This window comes from Aethalodelphis obliquidens, unplaced genomic scaffold (assembly GCF_003676395.1).
Source record: "Aethalodelphis obliquidens isolate GAN/ISIS:26980383/991018 unplaced genomic scaffold, ASM367639v1 scaffold3, whole genome shotgun sequence".
Lineage (NCBI taxonomy): Eukaryota > Metazoa > Chordata > Mammalia > Artiodactyla > Delphinidae > Aethalodelphis > Aethalodelphis obliquidens.
In genome coordinates, this window is record NW_020837947.1 from 43004891 (window position 1) to 43031164 (window position 26274).

At 35.6% G+C, this 26274-nt stretch overlaps 1 protein-coding gene across 1 annotated transcript; it reads right to left on the minus strand.

Annotated features, from left to right (window-relative positions):
• Positions 1–32: 32 nt before the first annotated feature.
• RSPH4A (radial spoke head component 4A) lies at positions 33–16086 on the minus strand. Its single transcript, XM_027087953.1, has 6 exons — positions 15059–16086; positions 12409–12643; positions 6657–7388; positions 5450–5594; positions 1921–2038; positions 33–326 (listed from the first exon to the last, which is right to left on the minus strand). The coding sequence occupies exons 1-6, from the start codon at positions 15733–15735 to the stop codon at positions 89–91; spliced, it is 2145 nt and encodes a 714-aa protein (XP_026943754.1). The 5' UTR covers positions 15736–16086; the 3' UTR covers positions 33–88.
• Between the last annotated feature and the right edge of the window lie 10188 nt (positions 16087–26274).

A 26274-nucleotide genomic window follows, 5' to 3' on the forward strand; every position in this document is an offset into this window, starting at 1 on the left:
TATATATATATATATATATATATATATCAGTCCCAAATAAGGAGTTTGTGTGTATCAGTCTCATAAAACTGGGCTAATTTTATTTTTATTAGTCATAGTCATCTTCCTCATCTTCATCTTCCTCAGTTTCTTCATTTTCCTCTGTTGAATTTACAGCTGCTTCTTGTGCAGCCCTGAAAGCCTGCTCCTCTTCCACACTAGGGTCATCCATTTCTGTAATTTCTGGTCCACTGGGGTACTCTTGATAAACTGGTGGTGGAACTGGAGGTGTATAGCTGTCTGGACTGTATTTATGACCCCAGCCTATGTAGAAATTTTCAAACTTTCTGTAAGTTAAAAAAAAATGTAGATCATTGTATAATTTTTCAGTAAGAAAAATTGAACCTTCTTTTCTGTAAGGATAAGGTACTTAGAGTATCATAGTCCCATAATGTTAAAACAGTACAGTATATTTTAAATGCATTAGAGATGAAATATCCCTAAATGATTCTTTTACCACAGGGAATTACTATGATCCAAACTGCTTAAGCTGGTTAAGAAAACATAGGGCCAGACCCTGTCAAAATGTACCCTACACCTGGACCACAGCCTTTCATCTTTTAATTATTTTCAGAAAAACAAAACAAAGCAATGAAGTTAAAAATTACATACCTTCCTTAGAGTTAGAAAGAATCAAGAAGTTGCCAACCTTGAAAACTCTTGGCTGGGTGAGAAGTCGGACTTGTGGTTAACAACCTATGTGTGTTTTCAGGTCTATCCTTGAGCAATTACAAAAGCTTTACATAGTTAGGCCTCACGGCGGGGGAACTGCCCTCTCCACCTCAGACTTGGTGCATAGCCAGTGCACTGCAATCTCTAAGAGAGCGTTGTGGTCAAGGATTCTGGCCCCTCTGGCCTGTCATGCTCTTAACACAATTGTGTTCCTGGCCCAGGTGCCTTCATTCCCAGGCCTCTTCATCTGAGGCCTTCAGCAGAGGTCTTCTTCAGGCCCCTTTGCCAAGGCTTCCTAATGAGGGTTGGGTGAGAGAAGGGGAGACCTTATAGACACTTCCCCTACTCTTGACTCAGTACCCAGTACTTTTGCCTAGTCCTCCCCACCTTTCTCTGGTTACAGGTCCTTAAAACTGCAGGAGCCTTATGTGGGGACTTGCTTGTCATTGAGATGACCCCACAACTCTGCTGACCCATCTGACCTTCCACCAGTGTGCCATTCCATGGGGGCAAATGGAACGGGGTTGGGGTGGGGGGAATCAGTCCTTCAACTTGGTTATACCATCACAGTAAGTGATTAAAGGCTTAACATTTTCATTTCTGGCTTGTTGCTTTAATGGCTACTCTGACATTTGACCACTCAGCTCTCCAGCTCAGCCGAGCTTCTGACACTAGGTTATTAAGTAAGAAATGGAAGCATAAGACAAATGAAAGTGTAAGCTCTGGGTGAGGAATTAAAGGACGTTTACTGTCCTCTTATCCTAACTCTTTTGAAAGTGATAGCCTAAATCATACATACTTTAAATTATTTTTTATCAAGATATCCAACAAAAATGATGAGATTTAAACTAAATACTGCTTAGAATTACCTCCATGAAATGAATATCAATTACTCAAATAATCATAGAAGAAAAAACATATTTTAGCTTTAATTGGATTAAAACATATTTTATAAATATGTTTTATGGATATTGGATAAAAACATATTTATGGATATGGATAAAAACATATTTTAGCATTAATTGGATAATTCAGATGAAAAGGCAGAAGTCTGAATTACTCTAATGTTCTAAATTTGATGCTTTGTTGTATAAGATGGATGTTGTTTGAATTAATCTTATGCCATACACACGACATTCCAGTGATAACTTATAATTTCCAGAAGTTAAATAATCAAAATAATAGCCTTGTAAGTTGTCACATACTTACTTGCCATTGGAAAAGGCATATGCTCCAGTCCAAAGGTTGGATCTAAGGACTGCAATAGCATATTGAGTAATGAGATTTGAGGATAACCGTGTTGTCCAAGGCGGTATATTCTGGATCTCTGTAAACCAAAGAGAAATTCAAAATAGACTTAACTGCTAAATAGATAAGGATATACTGTGTAACAGAAAAGCTGTATTTATACATCTTAAAATACACACTTGACATGAAGTTAAAACATTAGCAGCTTAACATAAGAGCAGGAGGGTATTATATGAACGTTGTGTAAAAATGAAATTTGAAAAAAAATGTGTGTATACATTTATATAGATATATATATACACACACATATGTGTATATATATATATATTTGTGTGTGTTTATATGTGTGTGTACATTCGTAAAGCAGAGAAAATAAGTTTTACAAGAGGAGGCCTATGTGGCGGAGGGAAAAATACGTGATGACCAAATCATTATTATGAAAGAGAGCTAGGGTTATAAGCATGAATGCTCCAAAACTGAATAGGAAGAAAAAAAGAATATGAAAGCAATAGTAGATTAGAAAAAAACCAAAAACAGTACCTCATATTTTAGCTATGCCATGTGTTTATGATCTGTAGAATGCAAAACAAGAATGATAAAAAAGATAGCTATCAGCATTTCCACTAAGAGGTAGAGCCACCTTATACTTCCTCTGCAGTCCACTCCTGCAACCGCTGTCCTAGGCAGTTCTCGGTGGGGCCAGCTACATTACATTCTTTATTCCTACCATGTACTGTAGTGTGTGTGTGTGTGTGTGTGTGTGTGTGTGTGTGTGTGTGTGTGTAAGTAGAGCATTCCTATGAAACCTTTTTTAAGCTGAAATGACATAGAGCGAAGAAGCAATTACCTTAGGACACATCTTGCTAATGTATTGACGAGATTAACTGAGATAAAGCATAGAAGCTCACAAGCACAGTTCAAAGCTATGGCAACTTGATGCTGAGATGCTGAGTGTAGTTCCTGGAGAAGGAGCTTGGAGGTGCCCCTCTGACAGATTGAAGTGTGTGCTGCTTCTATAACTGCTCACTGCAAAACAAGTGCTGAACGCTATTTTTGCCTTTTTTTTTTTTTCTTCGTAAAAGAGAAAATCCTCTGGATTTCTATCAGTGAAAATAGGTACTAATGTAGTTCTCTCATAAAAGCAAAGTGGTGTAAGTCTATCTTTTGAAAAGCAGGAAATACCTGTGTATATATACATATATAGTATCAATATAGAGAGAGTATTTGGTATATATATAAAAATATATATTACATTGTATACATACATAGTACGGCATACCTTGTTTTATTGTGCTTAACAGGTATGGAGTTTTTTACAAATTGAAATTTTGTGGCAACCCTGCATCAAGCAAGTCTGTTGACACCATTTTTTCCAACAGCATTTGCTCACCTCGTGTCTCTGTAACATTTTGGTAATTCTCTCAGTATTTCAGACTTTTTCATTATTATTGTATTTGTTATGGTGATCTGTGATCTTTAATGTTACTATTGTAATTGTTTTGGGGTACCACAAACCATGCCCATGTAAAACAGAGAACTTAATTCTATAAATATTGTGTGTGTTCTGACTGCTCCAACAATGGTGAATTATGTTGTGCACCAGGAACTAATATTGTGCTGTAGGTCAATTATACTTCAAAAACAAACAAAAAAGCTCATAAAAAAAGAGATCAGGTTTGTGATTACCAGAGATGGTGGGTTGTCGGAGGGGGAATTGAAATTGAAGGAAGGTGGTCAAAAGGTACAAACATCCTAATAAGTAGGTACTAGGGATGTCATGTACAACATGATTAATATAATTAACACTGATGTGTGTTATATATGAAAGGTGTGAATAGAGTAAATCCTGAGAGTTCTCGTCACATCACAAGGAAAATTCTTTTTCATTTTTCTTTTTTAACTATATGAGATAATGGGTGGTGACTAAACTTATTGTGGTTATCATTTTGTGATGTATTTTAGTCAAATCATTATGTCTTACACCTTAAACTTATACAGTGCTGTATGTCAATTATATCAATACAACTGGAAGGAAAAAATAAATAAATGGGAGAATTTAACAAATAAAATTTAAAAAGGAAAACCTGGAAAGGATTCACCTTTCTAGATGCCATTAAGAACATATATGATTCATGGGAAGTGGTCAAAATGTCAACATTAACAGGAATTTGGAAGACATTGATTCCAACCCTCGTGGATGACTTTGAGGGGATCAAGACTTCAGTTGGAAGAAGTAATTGCAGATGTGGTGGAAATAGCAAGAGAACTGTAATTAGAAGTGGTGCCAGGGCTTCCCTGGTGGCGCAGTGGTTGAGAGTCCGCCTGCCGATGCAGGGGACACGGGTTCGTGCCCTGGTCCGGGAGGATCCCACATGCCGCGGAGCGGCTGGGCCCGTGAGCCATGGCCGCTGAGCCTGCGCGTCCGGAGCCTGTGCTCCGCAACGGGAGAGGCCGCAACAGTGAGAGGCCCGCGTAACACACACACACACAAAAAAAAGAAGTGACTGAATTGCTGCAATCTCATGATAAAACTTGAATGGTAAGGAGTTGCTTCTTATGGATGAACAAAGACAGTGGTTTCTTGACATGGACATGGAATCTACTCCTGGTGAAAATGCTGTGAAGATTGTTGAAACGAATACAAAGGATTTACATATGACATAAACTTAGTTAATAAGCAGTGGCAGAGTTTGAGAAGATTGACTTCAGTTTTCTACTGTGAGTAAAATGCTATCAAACAGCTTTGCATGCTACTGAGAAATCGTTTGTGAAAGGAAGAGTCAATGTGGTAAACTTCCTTGTCTTATTTTAAGACCCCAACCTTCACCAACCACCACCCTGATTAGTCAACAGCCATCAACATCAGGGAAAGACTCTCCAGCAGTAAAAAGATTATGAGTCGCTGAAGGCTCAGATGATGGTTAGCATTTTTTAGCAATACAATATGTTTTCTTCCACTTTGATCTGTTTTTCTTTGTGTTTGCATGTATATTTGTTTTTTTGTATAATTGACCTACAACACTATGTTAGTTCCTGTTACACAACATAGTGATTTTTTTCTATACATTTCAAAATGATCACCACGACAAGTTTAGCCACTTTGTATGTCACCATACAAAGGACTTTTTATTTGGACTATATTCCCCACACTGTACATTTCATACCCTTGACTCATTTATTTTGTAACTGGAAGTTTGTACCTCTTAATTTCCCTCACCTAATTCTCTCATCCTCCCACAATACAGTATTTTTTAATTAAGGTATGTACATATTTTGGGAAATAATGTTATTGCACACTTAATAGACTACAGTAGAGTGTAAACAAAACTTTTATATGCACTGGGAAACCAAAAAATTATTGACTCACTTTATTGCAGTGGTCTGGAATTTATCCTGCAATACCTCCAAAGTTTGCTTGTATGTACATATGTACATACTTATGTATGCCTATACACACACACACACACACACATATAGTGTGTAAAATTACCTAAATCTTCAGAGATTGGTGTCAAGAGAGGAGGCCCTACTTCCTGTTCTATGTAGTCAGGCTCTTCTCCTTCTTCTTCTTCTTCTTCTTCTTCTGCTTCTTCCTCCTCACTTTTTTGTATGGGGTTGAACCAATTACAGCGACCCTGGGTATAAATATTGGAAGATTTAGTAGTCTAACAAGGACCTTAAAATATCAAAATATTCTTTTGGATTGAAGTAATTATCTGCATGACATCCCATTATGTGGCATATTGATCATTCATTCAACATATATTTACCAAAAGCTGTTTTGATCAATGTTATTTTAAGCAAAGACTGTACTATTTATTTCAAGAATCTGCCCACTTCTTGAACTTACACAACATTTATATATTAAAATCATTAGAACCTTGGTGAAGAAGGTAATCATTTTACTGATCTATGTGAAGGTAAGGTACTATTATTATTAATAACAAAAATGTGATAATAAGATTAGGTATGGAGTTTGGGGCTTATAATTTCTCATTTAATTAACTCATCTAGAGGTATTTAAGAATATCTCTTATGTACATCAAAGTATAATGAAGATTTTCTACCTGCAGATGAGACAGTTTAACAGATTGATTAAGAGTATGGACTCTGGATCCATTCTGCCCATTCACATCTGACCCTGTTGTTTATTAGCTATGTTCCCCTTGTGACATTTCCTAAACCCTCTGCCTTAATTTCGTCATCTGTAAAATAAGGATATTAGTCTTTCATACAGTTGTGAGTTTTAAATGAGATAATACATATAAAGTGCTATTAAGAACAACTGGCAGAATAGGTTCTATATAACTGTTACAGAACACTGTTTACTTGTTTTTGTTAGAATCTTTTATCATTCTTGGCAAAAAAAGTTCCTTGTATTATAAAAATAGAATAAAATAACTCCTACCAAAATTAATGTACCATCTATATTTAACATATAAAAATAATTTCACAACACACCTAAATCTAAATCCTTATGTAACTTGTCAAATACTCCATAGAAATATTTATTTTATTTACATCTGGATCACAGGTTTATACGACTTGGCAATTATACAGTACTCTGTTTTCACTAGGTTTTTTAATTGTCTCTGGAGTCTGAAGGCCTTTGTCTTGTATATATTGTATGCATTGTAGACAGAATTTAATAAATATTTGCTGACTAGATGATAGATTGAGAATTGCAAAGCCCCTACCTGAGGGAGTATATGTTGTACATGATGAACCCAATTGGATAGGGAGTCCACTAGATCAATCACTTGGATTCCTTCAAAATCAGGGTTTTCTTCAAAGCTGTCTCGCCTGCCTTCTGTTTCTTCCTCCTCTTCTCCTTCTTCTTCACCAAAATGATAGAATCCTAGAGGGCTGACCTGAGTCCCTGCTGAAATTCTGGCAATTTGTGCTCGTAAGTAATTACTCTCATTTCCTGGGAAGGGTGGGTAGCTTACAATGGGAGTATCCAATCGCCCAGTGAAAAATTTCTTGATTTTTCTTGCAATAACAATTTGTGCAGGTGTAACTGCTGGTAACTTCACCCATGGTCTTCCTGGTTCATTGCAAACAAAATAGACATATTTGTTGGCACCTGTTCTGCTTTCTTCCTTTGGAATAGACTGTGGGGCCTTGTAAAAGGACCTTGGTAATTCATCTTCATCAGCTTCATTGTCTCCATTGTCCCGCTCTTCAGGTACATCTTCCTCTTCCACCTCCTCTTCATCTTCTCCCTCACGGAATTCCACTTCAGCTACAATATAATTCATTTCCAGACCTAAGATCTTACCCCAGAAACGACATTTTTGGATTGGGTGGGTGTCAGTAAGCTGCTTGAGGGCAAGAAATATGCGATAAGTCTCATCAGTGCCCAAACCGACTCCAGCTTGTTCAAAATAAAAAGCTGACTCCATTACATTTGGAAGAGAGTGTTCTGCCTGGGAATACAATTGCTGTGATTAATATTTTATCCATAAGAGAACTGCTTGCAGTCTACCTTAATGTGATCCCTATTTTTAAAAACCATGACATTTTTCACAGAACTAGAACAATTAATTCTAAAATTTATATGGAACTACAGAAGACCCAGAATTGCCAAAGCAATCTGAGGGGGAAAAAAGCTGGAGGTATAACCCTCCCAGACTTCAGACAATACTACAATGCTATAGTAATCAAATCAGCATGGTTTTGGCACAAAAGCAGACATATAGATCAATGGAACAGAATAGAGAGCCCAGAAATAAACCCACACACCCATGGCCAATTAATCCACGACAAAGGAGATAAGAATATACAATGGAGAAAAGACAGTCTCTTCAGCAAGTGGTATTGGGAAAGCTGGACAGCTACATATAAATCAATGAAATTAGTACAGTCCCTCACACCATATACAAAAATAAACTGAAAATGGCTTAAAGAGCTGAATATAAGTCACAACACCATAAAACTCCTAGAAGAGAACATAGGCAAAACATTCTTGGACATAAATCATAGCAATAATTTCTTAGATCAGTCTCCCAAGGCAAAAGAAATAAAAGCAAAAATAAATGGGACCTAATCAAACTTACAAGCTTTTGCATAGCAAAAGAAAATATTAACAAAACATAAAGACAACCTAGGGAATGGGAGAAAATATTTGCAAATGATGCTGCTGACAAGGGGTCAATATCCAAAACATACAAACAGTTTATACAACTCAATATCAAAAAACAAACAACCCAATCAGAAAATGGGCAGAAAACCTAAATAGACATTTCTCCAAAGAAGATATACAGATGGGCAACAGGCACATGAAAAGATGCTCAAAATCACTAATTATTAAAGACTACAAATCAGAACCACAATAGGTATCACCTCACGCTGGTCGGAATAGCTATCATCAAAAAATCTACAAGGAGAAAAGGAACTCTCCTACGCTGTTGGTGGGAATGTAAATTGGTGTAGCCACTATGGAAAACAGTATGGAGGTTCCTTAAAAAATTTTAAATAGAACCATCATATGATCCAGCAGTTCCATGCCTGGGTATGTATCTGAAGAAAACAAAGACACAACTGCAAAAGATACGTGCACCCTGATGTTTACAGCAGCACTATTTACAATAGCCAAGACATGGAAACAACCCAAGTTCCCATCAACAGATGACTGGTTTAAGAAGATGTGTATGGAATACTACTCAGCCATAAGAATGGACTATTGCCATTTGCAGCAACATGGATGGACCTAGAGAATATCATACTAAGTGAAGTAAGACGAGAAGACAAATATTATATATCACTTACATGTAGAATCTAAAAACTAATGTAAATGAATCTATATACAAAACAGAAACAGACTCACAGACACAGAAAACAAATTTATGGTTACCAAAGGGGAAAGGGAGTGGAGGGATAAATTAAGAGTATGGGATTAACAGATACAAACTATTATACATAAAATAGATAAGCAACAAGGATTTACTGTATAACACAGGGAACTATATTCAATATCTTGTAATAACCTACCATGGAAAAAAATAGTCCAACATCCTCTCCTTATAAGAAATATTTAAGTGGCCCCTTTACTATCTTGAAATAATAAAATGTAGCATACAGTAATATGTATAAAATAGATAACCAATAAGAACCTGCTGTAGTAAAAAATAAAATTCAAAAAACATTAAAAAATTTTAAAATGCCATATTTGCCAAATAAATAAATAAATATAGCAAAACCTACCTACAGATATTTAGAAAATAATTTTTATAAATATATGTTTATATATGTTTTTAATATATTATCATACATTTACTAAATAAATATTTATGATATGGATATGGTAAGATATAGAGTAAATAAAAATCAATATGGGTGTAATATACAGGATAAATAAAAGGAACGTATAATAAGGTAAACGCTCAGGCATGACTACATTCGAAGACATAATTTAGTTAGATGCTTGCTTCTACTTATGATAAATAATTTTGGGTTTAAAATGAGAAAAGCAGAAATAATTCTGAAAAAGAAATACAGGAAAATAAAAAGAGTCTCAAGTGAACTCTAGAAAAACATTTTTGAGAAAGTAGAAAATAACCTTAACTGAGCTAGGGATAACTTGGCAAGACAACCTTTAGACCCTGAGAAATTAAGAGCGCTTTGCTATTCTCACAAATGATCTGCTCTTATTTGTATTATAACTTGAGTTGAAAAATAGAGTGTCAAAATAAGCATAATGACTTTTTTCAATCCTAATCTCATCTGATTGTAAGACTGTTTCTTTGGGATCTATTGCACCACGTGCTCTGATCCTACTCTGTCTTCTATAACTATTTCTTCTTAGTCTTTTTAATTAATTGAGGCCTAAATATCGGTGTCCTCAAAATTTCAGTCATCTCATCACTCAGCACTTTATGCCTAGAAGATTTCTCCCACACCAACCCAAGTGATATGTGGTTTTTAAAATCTACTTCTCTCACTCTGACTTTCCTCCTACATTTCACACCCTTATTCCTAGCCAGCCACGAGAACTTTCAATCTGAATATTTTCCAAAGATATCACTATCACTCAGTTTCCCGAACTAGAAAGTTCAGTCATCCTTGCTCCCTCTGACTCCCTTGACTCTCATATTTAGTTAAGGTCCTATTGATTCCACCACCTAAAGAGCTGTTGGCATTATCGCCTCCTCTTTAACATGCTAGTATCCACCTGGACTACTTGTCCTGTCACAGAAGTCTTCTAATACTGTCTTCCTTGTCCCCATTCAAACCCTTCTTCTTTCATTCTGCTCCACATTACTACCAAAGTTATGTTCCTAAACCATAAGTCAGACCATGCTTTCTCTACTAAAAGCTTCTATTAATTTCCCACTGTACGCAAGAGATCAATTTCTTATCAATACACGGTGAGCAGTCTAGCTTTAAAGCACCTTGCTTGCTTCATTTCCTTCACTCAAAATCCCTCAAATCTGAAGTCAGTTTCCCAAATGCTAAATAATCTCTCTTGACATTTTATTGTGCTTTTGGCCCAGAATTTTATGCCTTATAGTCTTCACCTGGTGAACTTCTACTTATCCTTCATGATCCAAATGAAATATCACTGCCATTACAAAGCATTGCCCAGACCCTAATAGCAGAGTTAGTTGCTCATGGCTTGTCGAAACAACGCAGTAGTAACTGCTACTATTCATTAAGTTTCTAGGATGTGCCAGATCCTTTATATATAGGACCTCTACCCCTCAAGTTGTTGCCATGTGATTATCCCTGAGGCTTGGAAAGGTTTAGTCATTTAGAGTCACACAGGGAATAAGTGATTGAACTAGGATTCAAATTCAGATCTAATTCAAAAGCGCCTGTTTTTTCCACCATATCTCTATTACTGCAGTAGTCAAATAACTTTAATCTTTTTTTACCTCTTTCACTAGACTGTGACCAACGTAAAGTTAGAAAAGTCTTTTTTATGTGTATGTGTCAGTACCTAGCATGCAGTAGGTATGTTTGCAAATCAATGAGTGAAGGAATAAATGAATGCTGAAGACTAAGAACAGGAATTCTGGTGGGGTCAAAGACATGAATAGAAATATTAATACTCTAAACATACCAGTCTGGGACAGAGTTCCAAGAGCTACGTGTCTTCCTGTTCCTGAATCTTTCTACTCTCTGAGGTAGAACTTTTTATCTTCATCTGATGACTTGGTTCATCCTTTCTCTAAAACCAATCCTACTCTTTATTAGGAGGAATTGATGGAATCTGGTTAAGAGGCTCAGGTTCCAGCATCAAAACAGCTTATCTGTATTCTCATCCCAAAACCTAGTTCAGAACGTAGATCCCTGCCTTGTAATACTGTGCCTATAGATAGTGCAGTGCCCTATTCTCATACTGGAGTCGAACCTTCTTTGATAAACTCCTGCATGAGAGTGCCTGCCTTCTGTTTGATCCCCACATGCTGTTTGCCGCCAGACTTGTCAATACTATATGTGGCTACATGATCAAGTGTTTGGAGTAAGATATTTTTAGAAAAGGTCAGCCAATATCAAATCCTTGACACCTATCACTTGTTCCTTCTGAGTATTCTATATCTCACTGTGTCAATTTGTGTCTCCCTATAACAGCTAAGGAGCTCTAGAGGGTAAACCTACTGTGCATATCCCTACTCCTCCTCTTTCTTTGACTGAACTCTATGTTCTTTTCTGAACATATGTTACTCCAAACATCAAATTTGCAAGTATGAGGACAGTTTTAAATAGTCTAATAGTAACAGAACATAGAAGCTCAGTAGATGTACAGTATAAATTACTCAGTAGAATAAATTGCAAATATGCAGGCATTTAGGAAACAGTAGCGTATACTGATTTGAAATATTTGGAGGTAAAATTTCAATAATACAGCTGATTTTATTCTCAAATGATACCTTTTTATCTCTGTCACCAACTTTGTAAATATTTTCAGCAATTTATCTATGAGGATTAAAAGAAATATTTTATTTCTCTCCTCTTCTGTCTCATTGACATAATATATATACTGTCAAGACACAATATGAAGATGTAGCCTTGGAAGAGAATGCAAATGACATTAGAAGTTCTTTTAATTTTTCCAGTAAATTAAAGGGGAAAATATGCAACTTGATTTAAAGCCTAATTTTAAATTATGTGACATTTATTCATTCATTCAGCAAATATTTAATAAGAAACAGCTGCACACTCAGATCTGTACCAGGTACTTTGGAGAATATAAAAGATGAAGAAAACATTTTTTCTGATATCAAGCAGTTTAACCCTACAAACATATAAAACAGCTAAGCCTCTGAAATACTAAAACACTGTGTGAAAACGTAAGAAACTCTAACCAAGGAAATGAGTGGTGTGAAATGAGGCTGCAATACTATTTAGTATGCTATAAAAGGCAGTGGATATGAATTTAAAGCCACACCCCACTAACCTCAAAACCCTAAGGTTGACCTATTCAGTTTTACAGGAGTGACTTACTATTTCATCTTCCATTTCTTGGTCAGCTCCTTCTAAATTTCCCTGGAGAAAAAGAGCTTTTTGGTTCTCTGCTATTTCATAGGCTGGAAGCATCTCATTCTCATTTTGGAGTGTATCCAGTTTTATACTAAAATGTTCCATCTTCACATCTTGGCTAACATTTTCAATGATGTCCACAGCATTTTCAGGACGCTTATCTAAGACCTTGGTCAGCATTTCAGAAAGATGATCATATCTACCCAAAAAGAGAAAATTCCAGATAATAACCGTGTCAAAAGCATTTGAAAAACATTTCATGCATTCTCAGTGGGTTTTTAGGAAACTTCAAGAACTCGAAGACTTTAGATATTTTTAGTGGAAAAACACAGTAATTTCTACCACTGCCAAGAAAAACTATGAGCATAAAATAAATCAAAGCAAGTTCTCTCTCTTTTTTTTTTTTCTGGCAGTGCTGCGTGGCTTATGGGATCTTAGCTTCCTGACCAGGGATTGAACCCTCACACCCTGCACTGGCAGGTGAAGTCTTAACCACTGGACCGCCAGGTTAGTTATTTTATTTTTTCTTTAATATCTGTATCTATCTCACGGATCTTAAGAATGTCAAAGAAAAATATGTAGATTATATGGGCAACCAATGTGAAGGCCAGTTTACAAATATTATACATGAAGAATATCATATTCTTTCTCAAAATATTGCTATTTTTATAAATGAACAGAAATATTATGACTGGCAAAAGAGAAGCAAGCAATTATTTTCTGTAGGCTTTTTATTCAACAATGTGAAATTTTATATTTTAGGCAAATATTGTTTTAATTGCGACAACAACAAAAAACAGCTTTCATGGCTGTCATAGGTCAGCATATAGGAGATGGAGTTAAAGTTGTCCTTTACTAAAAGCCATTTTTAACTACAGGCTCTAAAGCACTTAGAAAATAATAGTGAATATTATGGAAGGTATTCATTTGTTACCTCAGAGACTTAATATTTGGAAATTAAATTAAATTTAGCTATTTAAGTAATGTCAGTTACAAAATCATTCAGTAAACGAAATTTTCCCATTTTTTGTTTTGTATTCAGTTTTAAATTGTGAACTTTCAAGTGTTTATAATGAGCTCTTTTGGCATTTTATCAAAGTTTGTAAATTCATGCTTGTTATTTAACCCAGGGAATTGTGACAAGAAGTTTATATCAGTAATTCAAATAGAATCCACTGCTAAGCAGCAAATCACATCCCTGAAACTAAGTAAATTGTAGTTAAAAACAGTAATTTATAAATAATATTTTAATTTGGGTTTTGTGAAGATTTCTCACATCGAATATTCATTGGTTTCTTATTCTTCAGACTTTAAAATTATACCTCATATTTTTAAAAGCCAAGTAATGGCTACAAACATTTGCCACATACTGTATATTGAATGGGCATTCATTTAATGTTTGCTGATTAATCAGGAGGCATCTCAGCAAATTACGTGGTGGATTAACTAGATTCAAAAGGTCCAGGCTGTATTTCCTGTACTTCCATTCATTAATTCATTCTTTATTCAGTAAATACCTGATAGCACTGTGCTAGGCATTAAGTATATAGTGGTGTACAAAACTCACATGGTCCCTCACCCTGAAGGCCTGCACTTAAGTGGGAGAGTCAGACATTAAATATAAGTCTGTAAGTCTATGTACAATTATAAATGGCCTTACGTGCTATGAAGGAAAGAACAGGCAGTTATAATAGAGTTCTGTGGAAGTTGACTTCTAAAAGATGAGAAGCCAGCCAGGCAAAGACTTAGAAAGACTTAGGGCAGAAGCCTTTCAGGCAGAGGGAGCAGCATGGGAACTGAAGAGGACACGTGGCTAAAGCATAGGGAGGGAAAGGTAAGAGTCAGTGAGTGCTGTAAGCCAGAGAAATCTTGAGCAAATTAATTTTTCCATGACTCAGTCCCCTCACTTAGAAAACAAGTGGATTGTATTAGATGTTTTCTCAAGTCCCTTCTAGCCCTAAAATTCTGTTGATTCTATTGTTATGTAACCCCGGCAGCAAGAATCTCTAGAAAATTATACTCAACGATAAGATCTGAATTTTAGCTATAATGGGATGGTCAGAACATTCCTGGGCCATTGATCACCACATTTTAAGAGATCTGGATAAAATGGCATGTATTTTTGGGTGGCCTGTATAGCGACCAATTCTCCTGGTTTGCCTAGGACTGAGAGGTTTCTCAGGATGCAGAACTTTCAGTGCTCAATCAGGACAGTTCCAGGTTAATGCAGGTAATCTATCACCCTAGCACTGGCCTGGGTGGGGACTCAAAACCAAGCCATATAAGCACTTAGAATGCTTAGATTTTGGTAGACAGTCCTTTTTTACAAGCATCTTGGAGAGATGCTTGGACTTCACTGTCTTTATGGTTTCTTTCAAACCCGACTCCACAATTCCTAGATTTTATTTCTGTGCACCTAGGGTCTTTAAAGAAGCTAGAAGAATCTCCACCAGTGACCTATTTTGAGTCCTATGATACAAAGAGTTATTAAGTCACTATCTCACTCATACAGACGTTTCAGATATATTTCCATTCACCCACAGAAACACATCCCCACACAGAGATACTTTCCTTTGCCAAATTTCTCCCCCAACCCCCTTCCTCCAAGACTTACAGATTTAAGCCCGACTTGCTACTGGACTTTAGTAGGTAAGCCTTAGCATTCTGAATGGCAATCTCAAGCATGCTGGGGGCCACTTCAGAAGCCCCAGACTCAGGCTGATCCAGATCATAGTTACTGTTTGAGTCTTCTTCTTGAAAAATGTCAAATCTCAGCTCTTTCCGTTTAGAGTTGTTGTAGCTCACATCCCTCGGTCCATACAGGTGACATTTGCTTTGCTGAGATTGATGAAAAGTGTTTCCCTCTGATTGGCATGTTTGATGAGGAGTTGATTCTCCTTTATCAGATGATTGTTCCAAATGGTCAAAGTGAGGTGTCTCAGCTTCAGAAATCACACTAGTGGTGTTGTCTGACTGCCATGGTGCCATAAGGTCCTGCACGGCCAGAGCCAGGGGAGAAGGAGTGGAAGAGGGCTCCTGAGATGGGGAAGGTGGAGATGACACACCTGGTCCTACGAGATCATCCACAGGCGTGCTGGCTCCAGATTGGGGGATCCCAGGAGGGCTGCTCCTGGGCTGGGGTCCAGTTTCCGGCCCCTGCTCCGACTCTGAGGCCTCGAATAACCCAGGTTCAGGATCTTGGGAGGCTGTTACCATTTCTTCCCACGGCCGCCCTGTTTCCCCAAGTTCTTGGTGTTGTATTTTTTGTTTCAGGGGGGTCGAGTCTTCCATGGAAGGAGTCAAGAGAAAAAAAGTTCTGGATGAAGGGGGCGTGCAGATATGGAAGGAGGCAACGCAAGGCAGTGGCTTTGCTAAGGTCTGCTCGGCGATTTCTGGGTCCTAGTTGCTCTGCAAGTCGCAGCGTCCTATCTCCATAGCAACCCCAGGCAGGGTTCCCCTAAGAGAAATAACACACATCTGTTGCCAGGATTCTAGGGAGGAGACCAAGAAAGATGAAAATCCTAGATCTGTGATTTGGTGGAGCCTCTGCTCCTCTACCTAGCTCAGCCAATCCAATCTGCAGTCCATCAGTCGCGGTTGGAAACCTGAGAACTGGTCCGACGCAGAGAGGAGGAGCCGCGACCCGGCGGGATGATTTTCAGGGTCTGATAGTTTGATTCAAGTTGCACGTTGAGGAGTGAGTCCTGCATTAGTGGAGGGACAATACATTTACAGAGCTTGTGTGTGTGTGTGTGTGTGTGTGTGTGTGTGTGTGTGTGTGTGAGAGAGAGAGAGAGAGAGAGAGAGAACGAGAGAGGGAGGGAGGGAGAGAGAGAGAAAGGAGGGATGGAGGGACGGAGCGAGGGGGAGACCTTGGTAATGTTGAGGTGCAGGTGACAATGAGACTCTCGTGTGCAGAACATCAGAGTCCAAGACTCAGAGGGCAAAGGTTTCTCATCTGTGCCAACCAAACTTGGGCAACTTTTGAACAATAAACAAGGAAGTCCTGATTTTTGCTCTTCTCCCTCATGTGGAATCTGCCAGATGAGTAGGCAGAAAATTACCTTCAAGGAGAAGGCAGTGCAGAAGCTTACCCTATATAAATAGACAATTCATGGGTTACCTGTTTCCTAATAATTGAAATTCAAATTAACCCTAAAGCTATATTAGTATAATGTAACCTTTATTTGATAATATGAATGTGAATTCATAATTTTGCAATATTTAAGATCATGACTATTAATTCATATTATTCCATCTCCAACATAAAGAAGGTATAGAGGATGGAACCATATCTGGCCTTGACTAAAAACTGTAAATGAAAGTCTTTTTTTTAAGATTATAATTAAAAAAAATTTTTTGGGCCACGTGGCTTGTGGGATTTTTAGTTCCCTGACCATGGGCAGGGAAGAGCAGTGAGAGCAGAAGAGTCCTAACCACTGGACCACCAGGGAACTCCCTAATTAAAGTCTTTAATGTTAATTTGTTCTGTATCTCTCTCTCTTTTAAAATAAACCAATTAATACTTGATATAACTTCCAATTAGCAACATGTTGGTCATAAATTCTAATTTCATGAAAGAGCATCATACTTACCTCCCACCCCCAATTTGGTGGGAGAAGCACAGAACTCTTCAATCATTTGTTCAAAGCTGTGGATATTTACCCTTCCCAAAATACACATGGGTGTGCACACACCAGATGTTGCATGTAATTTCTTCTGGTTCAGGGACTCCTTGAAGTCAGAGTCCCAGATTAGAACTCTTGGAATAAGACTCGGAAAAACAAAATGAAAGGTAAACTGGAATTATATATTGGAGATTTTTTGTAATTGATACAAAGGTTGAAGGGGAGATAGCATTTTTTCCCCATCATAGTTCTATTTTCTCCACCCTTGAAGCTGACAAGATATGATGGAGGATTTTTTCTTGGACTGACAAGCCAGAGCAGGGTGGTAGGACCAGAAAAAAGGCATGATAAGGAACAGTTTTTTGCATCTATATTCATGAGAGATCTTAGTCCGTAGTTTTCTTTTCTGAAATGTCTTTGTCTGGTTTTGTTATTAGAGTAATTCTGGCTTCATAGAATGAATTAGGAAGTATTTCCCCTGCTTCTATTTTCTGGAAGAGATTGTAGAGAATTGATCAAATTCACCTGTGAACCCATCTGGGCCTGTTTTCAAAGATTATTAATTATTGATTCAATTTCCTCATATATATGCCTATATATGTGTGTGTGTGTTTTGGCAGGCTGTATTTTTCAAGGAATTGCTCCATTTTATCTAGGTTATCAAATTTACGAGCATAGACTTGTTCATAGTATCTTCTATTATCCTTTTAATGTCCATGGGATTTCTAGTGATGTTACATCTTTTTTTTTTTTTGCGGTATGCGGGCCTCTCACTGTTGTGGCCTGTCCTGTTGCGGAGCACAGGCTTCGGACATGGCTCACGGGCCCAGCCGCTCCGCGGCATGTGGGATCTTCCCAGACCAGGGCACGAACCCGTGTCCCCTGCATCGCAGATGGACTCTCAACCACTGCACCACCAGGGAAGCCCCCCTTGGAACTTTTTAATGATCAGTGAAGTTTTAGTTTTCTAAGCTGTTGGAGGGGATGCCCTATTCCAATAATGATCTGCCCAAAATTTTAACTAAAGGTGAAATGGAGAAACATTTTAGAAAGACCTGTATAATTGTGATGTCGTAATTTGTTCCTCTTCTTCACTCAAAGTAATCAATTCATTTTTTTCATTTTGTCATTTGGATCTCAAAGAATTGAAGTAACTGGGAGCACATCATATCATCACATGAAATTGTACCATGTTATATTACCTAGGTCTGTCTGCTGAGGGACCTGGAAGCAATGAGAAGTCAGAGCAATGAGCATACCTAAAGCATACCTAAATCAGTCGCAATCAATGACTGATTGCAGTGGAGCGGCAAGGAAAGTACAAATGAGCCTAGAACATCTTCCTATATCAGAAAGAACTGAAAGAATACTGGAAGCATGTCAAAAGCACACCAGAGCCAACTTGGACTTATTGCAACTGACAAATTCTGGTACATTTTAAATATTAAAATAAATAAAGGTAGTACAGATTGTACTGTTTAAATAAAAAAGAAGACATGAGCCTAATACGAGGCATAGGCAAACTTTTCGGTAATGGGCCAGTAATTGTTTTAGTTTTGCGGCCCAAATATTATGTGTTTATATAACAAGAAAGAAAAAACTTTCCACAGCTTTTCTATTATATTTTATTCAAACTAGATTATAATTTAAAATAATTCTTTGTAATATATGTCTACTAAAGACAAGGGTAGACTCACAGATGTTGGGAGACAGTTTACAGTCTTAGGTATGTTTATTTTCTATAGACATGTTTCTTTAGATGCTTTACTCAAACTCTAATCAACCCAACATCAATAAATAACTTATTTTGCTTGGCTAAAAAATGAATCGCTGCATATCTATTTTGATTGCAGCCTCATCTTTTACTTTTGTGAAGCGACTTTGTTGAGATGAAATATTCTGTTTAAAATTTTATATTTTTTCTGTCCATTTCTTTCCTCTGAGTTGCGAGTATTGCGATTACTGCTTAGTGATTACTTGCGAGTATTGCGATCATGCATATCGTATTCTTTTAGGTTAGCTGTAGTGTCATTGTGTAATAAACACGACGTTTTACCTGTTCTTCAATAAAAGTAATCCATTCTCCACTGTGCCTTAAAAGCATGACATTCAAATCTACTTTTCTTGTTTCTTCATAATGAGCATGTACTGGTAATAAAAAGTAAAATATTGAAGTATGGCCATACATACTCTGAAAGGCTGTTTCTTTATAATGACATCATTGTAATTATGCTTATTATTTATGTTTATGAATTATTTCATCAGTTTTATTAATATATGACAAAATACATTGAAAATCATTAATCACCTGCACACAGCCTGATAAATATTCACAAAGTGACCACACCTATGGAACCAGCACTAAGATGAAGAAACAGAGTATTACCAAGACCACAGGAATTCTGTCATTTGCCTTACCAGTTACTATACCACTCCTATAGGTAACTTCTCTTTTTCTAAACCCATAGATTATTTTAACCTATTTTTTTTATCTTACGTAATGTTTCATGCAGTAAGTGTCTAGCCTTTTTTCCACTCAATAGTACGTTTCTGAGATTCGTGCATGTTTTCAGTGTGGTTGTAATTCATGCATCCTTAGTAATGTACACTGTACATAAACATTGAGTCCTTTCCTTTGTTGATTGCTGTGGATAGTGGTGCCTTGAAATGTTGATGATTGTAAGTTTACTAATTTTTTCCTTTAAGTTTCTTCCATTGATTTATGCTTCACAAGTTTTTTCCCATTTGGGAATTATGATCAGATTCACTTATATTTTTCTAGTTATTCAAAATGATTTTATCTTAAATTATTTAACCAGTAAATACATATGGAATTAGTTTAGTGACTTAGATGTTATGGATAAAAGTATTTTTTCAACCAATAGTTAAATGATAGAACCATTAGATGATTATTTCACCTTTGAACCTCTGCTCTTTCATGTAAACTTTGTGATCTGGTAAATTATTAAATAGATGCATGTGTTTCATGTGAGTTCTCTATTTTGACATTCACGTTTGGTTAAAACCAAAGCATAAAGTTCACTAAGAAGGAGAAAGGATTTTTACCTTTTAATCCCACATTTATTTGTAGATAAAGGAAAAGTACACACTACAGAAAACTCTCTCAAGGGATTTACAATTCATGCTGCATGCTTTCTGCTTTTCCCTTTATCTTACAGGCTACTAATGCAGAGAATCTCCCAAATCATTTTAATGTTTGAAATTTCAAAGTGTTTACAAAACTCATGGCAACAAATGTAAGCACTGTTCACTAATTTTGTTTCATAATAAAGTTTTATAATCAACATTAGCATGAGAAGTATGTATTAAAATATATATTTAAATATGCCCACAAATTTAGTAGATTTTTTATGATTCTTTTGCATTGATTCTACTCCTCATTTATGTCCCAGATAAAATTCAAGGGAAAATATTTCATTTTCCTTTGGAATACTCTGTCAAATGTTTCATTTTGCTCCACGGTCAAGTGATGTTTCCAGTCTCCGATGGTACCTAGTGGGACAAGCACATCAACAACAACTGGGTAAGAAATAGCACTATGAGGTCAAAAAGTTCCTCCAACCCACTTTAATCTCTTCTTCAACTTACTTCAGGTTGTTCTCAAGCCAGCTAAATATCTGTTAGTTCTCCATAGGCTTTGATACTTCACTTTCCTTTTACAGTTATCAGCTAAGAAACAAATTTAGGACGTAGTAAGGCTGAAAATAGGATTATAGTCCACTTCATTATCAGTTAGACTTCCAACAGCCACTACCATTAAATTATAACATTGCTTTAGGGAAAAAAAACCTTAAAATATATGAAGAGATTTGAAAACTTAAATATGTTTTACTAAATGCCAGGTACCATACTTGGCAAACTACATCTATCATGTAATATTAATTCTGAATACAACCCTTAAAACAAACCAGCAACATATTAAAAGGATTATGCACCATGATCAAGTAGAATTTACTTCTGGGATACAAAGATGGGTCAACATATATCAATTAATTAATGTCATACCACATTTACAGAACAAAGGGAAGAAAACCTCATGATCATCTCAATAGAGAAAAATCATTTTATAATATCCAACACCTTTTCATGATTAAAAAAACTCAAAAAGTAAAGAATAGGGAGAAACTAAACATAAAAAGTCATATATGAAATAGCTACTGCTAACATCATAATCAATGTTTGAAGACTGAAAGATTTTCCACTAAGATCATGAACAAATTAAAGATGCCTATTCATGCCATTTCTATCTAACATAGTACTGGAAGTCCTAGCCAGAAAAATTAAGCTAGAAAAAGAAATAAAAGGCCTCAGTTGGAAAGGAATAAGTAAAATTGTCTCTGGTCACAGACAACATGACTTTATACATAGTAAAACCTAAAGATTCCACACAAATATTATTAGAAGCAGTAAACAAAGTCACAAAGTTGCATGATGCAAAACCAGCAGACAAAAATCAGTTACATTTCTATACACGAGCAAGGAACAATCCAAAGAAAAAAATTCACAAAACAGTTCGATTTAACATTGCATTAAAAAGAATAAAATATTTAGGAATAAACTTAGTCAAGGAGGTTAAAACCTTGTATACTGAAAACTACAAAATAATGCTAAACAAAACTAAAGAACACAAATAACTAGACAATATCCCTTGTACATAAATTGGAAGATATAATAATGTCAAGATGTGAATACTACCCAAAGTGATCCACAGATTGAATGCAATCTTATGCAGTAGTCCACTAATATTTTTTGCACATAGAATAATTTACTATAAAATTCACATAAAAATCTCAACAGACTCTGAATAGCCAAAACATTCTTGAAAAAGAACAAAGTTGGAGGCATTAGATCTCTTGATTTCAAAACTTACCACAAAATCAGTTATCAAAATATTGTGGTACTGACATTAAGACAGACAAATAGATCAATGGAACAGAATACAGAGTCCAGAAAGAAACTTTCACAATATCAAGCAAAATGAATTTTGACAAAGGAATCAAGACCATATGATGGGGAAAAGACAGCCTTTTCAATAAATGCTGTTGAGTAAACTGGATATCTACATGGAAAAGTGTATAAAGTTGGGCTCCTACTTATACCATATCGAAAAAATTAACTCAAAAAAGGAATATATTTAAACATAGATATTTTACCAAAGAAAATATGCAGTAAATCAAAAAGCACATGAAAAGATACTCAACATCACTAATCATTAGGTAAATACATGTCAAAAACCACAATGAGCTACCACTTCACACCCATTAGGATGGCTAGTTACAAAAAAATTAAAATTAAAAAAATAACAAGTGTTGGTGAGAATGTAGAGAAATTGGAACCATCGTGCACTGTTTAGTGGGAATACAAAATGATGCAGTCTCTATGGAGAGTAGTTTGAATAGTGTGGTGGTTCCTCAAAACATTAAAAATACAGTTACCGTGTAATACAATAATTCTGTGTGAGGGTAGGTACTCAAAAGAACAGAAAACAGGGACTCAAACAGATAGTTGCACTCTTATGTTCATAACAGCATTATTCACAATTGTCAAAAAGTGGAAGCAATCCATGTATCCATCCATGGACAAACAGATAAATAAAATGTGGTATATAAATACAATGGAATATTTTTCACCATGCAAAATGTAGGCAATTTCACAACATGGATGAATCGGGATGGTGTTATGCTAACTGAATTAAGCCAGTCAAAAACGTTTAAATACTCACATGAGACCTTAGTATAGTAAAATTTATAGTGCCATAAAATAAAATGGTGGTTGCCAGGGGATAGGAGGATGGGAGAATGGGGAGTTACTGATTTGGAGTACGAGTTTCAGTTTTGCAAGATGAAAAAAAAAAAAACCTGGAGATGGGTGGTGGTAATGGTTGCACAACAATGTGTAGTTAATGGCGTGGAACTGTATGCTAAAAATGATTAAAACAGTAAATTTTATGTTGTATTCTGATACAAGTTTTAATAAAACTATTGAGGGGGGAAACTGGAAAGAGAAACACCATGAACAATGGAAGTTCATAGGAAAGAGAGATTTAAGTTATCTTGGAAAAGAGAGCAATTTTCAAGGAAAAAAGAACATTTCTTCCAATTCAAGTGGAAAGATAAGAAATGTCCCTGAAAAAGCTGGAAAATTCCTTTGAAAATGTGAAAGTAAGTCCCAAAGTACAGAAACTTGAAATATTTTCCATATTCAGCAAAAATTAAACTTCACTGTCCTTGGTACTTGATAGACTCACAAGAAATTTACCTGGAGATGCAGGTTGGAGACAAGATGAATCGTCTTCTACACCTGATGAGTACCTTAGTATTTATATTTTAAGTAAATTGTATTTCCCTTGTAGTCAGTGGAAAAGGTTGAGTGTGATGGGCTGAGTAAAATAACAGGACTCTCGTTATCAAATTATTTCTTCAAATAATGTTTGTATACAGTAACTAACATACAATCAAGAACTGCAAGTATTTGAAGATATAAGAAAATGTAGCCAAAAACAGCAAAAATTAAGACAATAGAAATGAATGAAGATATTACATATACTGCAATTATCTGAAATAATTAAATTACTATGCTATGATATTCAAGGTATCAAAGACAAAAATTAAAATTTGACAGAACTGGAAACTATAAAAAATAATATAGCAGATTTACAAGAGATCCCAATGCATGAATGGAAATGAAGAACTTGGTGAGATTTACATTCTAGCCAAAAATATTGGGTTGAATATTACTATATAAAGTAAATCTTATTATCTGAACAGTAAAAATGTATACAGTTTTAAAACATAAAAATCGAAGTGACTGCCTAGATGAACTAAATCAAAATTGCATACCCTGAATGCTATTTTTTTTTTCACTTGAACGATGGTTGCATTGGTGTTCACTTTGTAGATTCATTATTATGTACACATATGGTCATGAACTTGGATAATTTATTTTACTTGATAATTTAAGCCAAGTTTTTTTTTTTAAAAAAAAAAGAGAGAGCTAGCATAGGAGACAACAGAAAGTCTGGCTTATTCACAAATATGAGTTTCAGCAGTAAAATCCTGAAGATTCCTGCTAAATATTGCCAGAGATCTCTGACATGTGCCTGCCAGGCTTTCTGCCTGCATTTTAGGAAAAGTAGAAACTCCATGACCCACTGTAAGGAGTTCCTCAAGCATTGCTTGTGTTCTGGAGAGAATCTGATGGGAAATTATGTTGTTTTAAATAAGGATCCAGATAATTTAACGGCGACCAGAATAATGCTTATAAATTAGCAATAATAAACAAAAGATTCACTTATCTGCTTATTCAAAAGCAGATCATCTGAGGATATGGTGGTAACTGGCCAATTAGCCATGACTGCCACATGATTTTTCCTCGACTTTTACCAAGAGTTAATAAATAATACTCTCCTTTGTTATTTTTTTACAGTACTATATCCTCTCTCTCAACAACTTTCTCTTCATATCATTAAAAAATTAAAGTGATACTAGTTTATGTTAATATTTACTTCTTTAAGTAAATTAATCATTTGAGAGTGCTTTACAGCTACATAGTCAGTATTTGTTGGCCCAAGCAATACATCTTCCCATTGTGGTCTGTCTTATTTGTATTTAAATCCATGACTGTTTTGTTATATGGTCAGTGGCAATTAAGCTTTCTGATGAATTTTTGAAATTAAGCTTTCTGATGAATTTTAAAGGCCAAAATTCTTGTAATGATCTTTTCAGTAATTTAGCATCCATGTAATCCTTAGATTGCAAAAATAAAAACAGGTTTATTCATGGGGATTATCCCAATAAAATTTAAAATCTTGATATCAGTTTAGTAAATAAGGCAGCTCCAATTATACTTTGTGCTTTAAAAGGAAAGTTTCTCAGACTCACAGGCATAGACAGACTTGCAGCTGCCAAGGGGGAGGGGGCTGAGGGAGGGATGGAGTGGGAGGTTGAGGTGAGCAGATGTAGGCTATTATATATAGGATGGATAAACAACAAGGTCCTACTGTATAGCACAAAGACCTATACTCAATATCCTATGATAAACAATAATGGAAAAGAATATTTTTAAAATGTCTATATACATGTATAACCAAATCACTTGTTTTACAGAAGAAATTAACACAACATTGTAAATCAACTCTACTTCAATACAAAATTATAAATAAGGCTGTGATAAACATGAAAAAATAAAGTTTCTGATCTTTCTATTACTATTTTGTGACTAGTTCAAGATGAAATGGCTATTATACTTGAGAATATAGCTAATTAAAACATGCTTTTTGGTGAGACTGTTATTTATTTGCCATCATTGTATCCAAGTCTTGTTTTTTCCCTCCATTTGAGGCCTAGGAGTGGAAGAAATAATAAAAGGAGAATTTATTAATGAGACAAACAATATGTGATTGAACTGAGAGCTATCATGTTAAAATTTTAGAGTAAGTGACAACCTTAGGCTAAATTACAGAAAGCTCTTACTTCCTTATACTACACTTACTTTGGTGTGGAAGGCAAGGGGGAAAGTAATTTACCTCTAAATTTAGAATTTATATAGGGACCACATTAGTGTAAAATGGTTGTTGTATTCTGAATTGTATATCACATGAACTTTCTCTGGGATCTTTTAACAGCTTTATTGGGAGAATATTTATTTAATTTTAAAAATTTTTCTTAATTGAAGTATAGTTAATTTACAATGTTGTGTTAGTTTCTGGTGTACAGCAAAGTGATATATATATTCTTTTTCATATTATTATCAATTATAGGTGATTATAAAATATTGAATATTGTTCCCTGTGTTATACAGTAAGACCCTGTTGTTTATCTCTTTTATATATAGTAGTTTGTATCTCTTTTACATATAGTAGTTTGTATCTAACCCCAAACCCCTAATTTATTCCTCCCCTATCCTCTTTCCCCTTTGGTAACCATAAATATGTTTTCTAAGTCTGTGAGTCTGTTTCTGTTTTGTAAATAAGTTTATTTGTATCATATTTTAGATACCATATATAAGTGATATCATATGATAGTTGTTTTTCTCTTTCTGGCTTACTTCAGTTAGTATGATAATCTTTACTGTAAATGGCATTATTTCATTCTTTTTTATGGCTGAGCAGTATTCCGTTTCTGTATAAATGCCACATCTTCTTTATGCATCCATCTGTTGATAGACACTTAGGTTGCTTCCA

What these genes read in the sequence shown, in the direction of transcription:
- RSPH4A (XM_027087953.1), bottom strand. Translation starts at nt 15,735, where the DNA reads ATGGAAGACTCGACCCCCCTGAAACAAAAAATACAACACCAAGAACTT. An exon ending in AAGAAATGGAAGATGAAATA is followed by an intron (nt 7,389 to 12,408) that starts GTAAGTCACTCC and finishes TTGTATTCCCAG; the next exon opens with GCAGAACACTCTCTTCCAAA. An exon ending in ACCAATCTCTGAAGATTTAG is followed by an intron (nt 2,039 to 5,449) that starts GTAATTTTACAC and finishes TTTGGTTTACAG; the next exon opens with AGATCCAGAATATACCGCCT.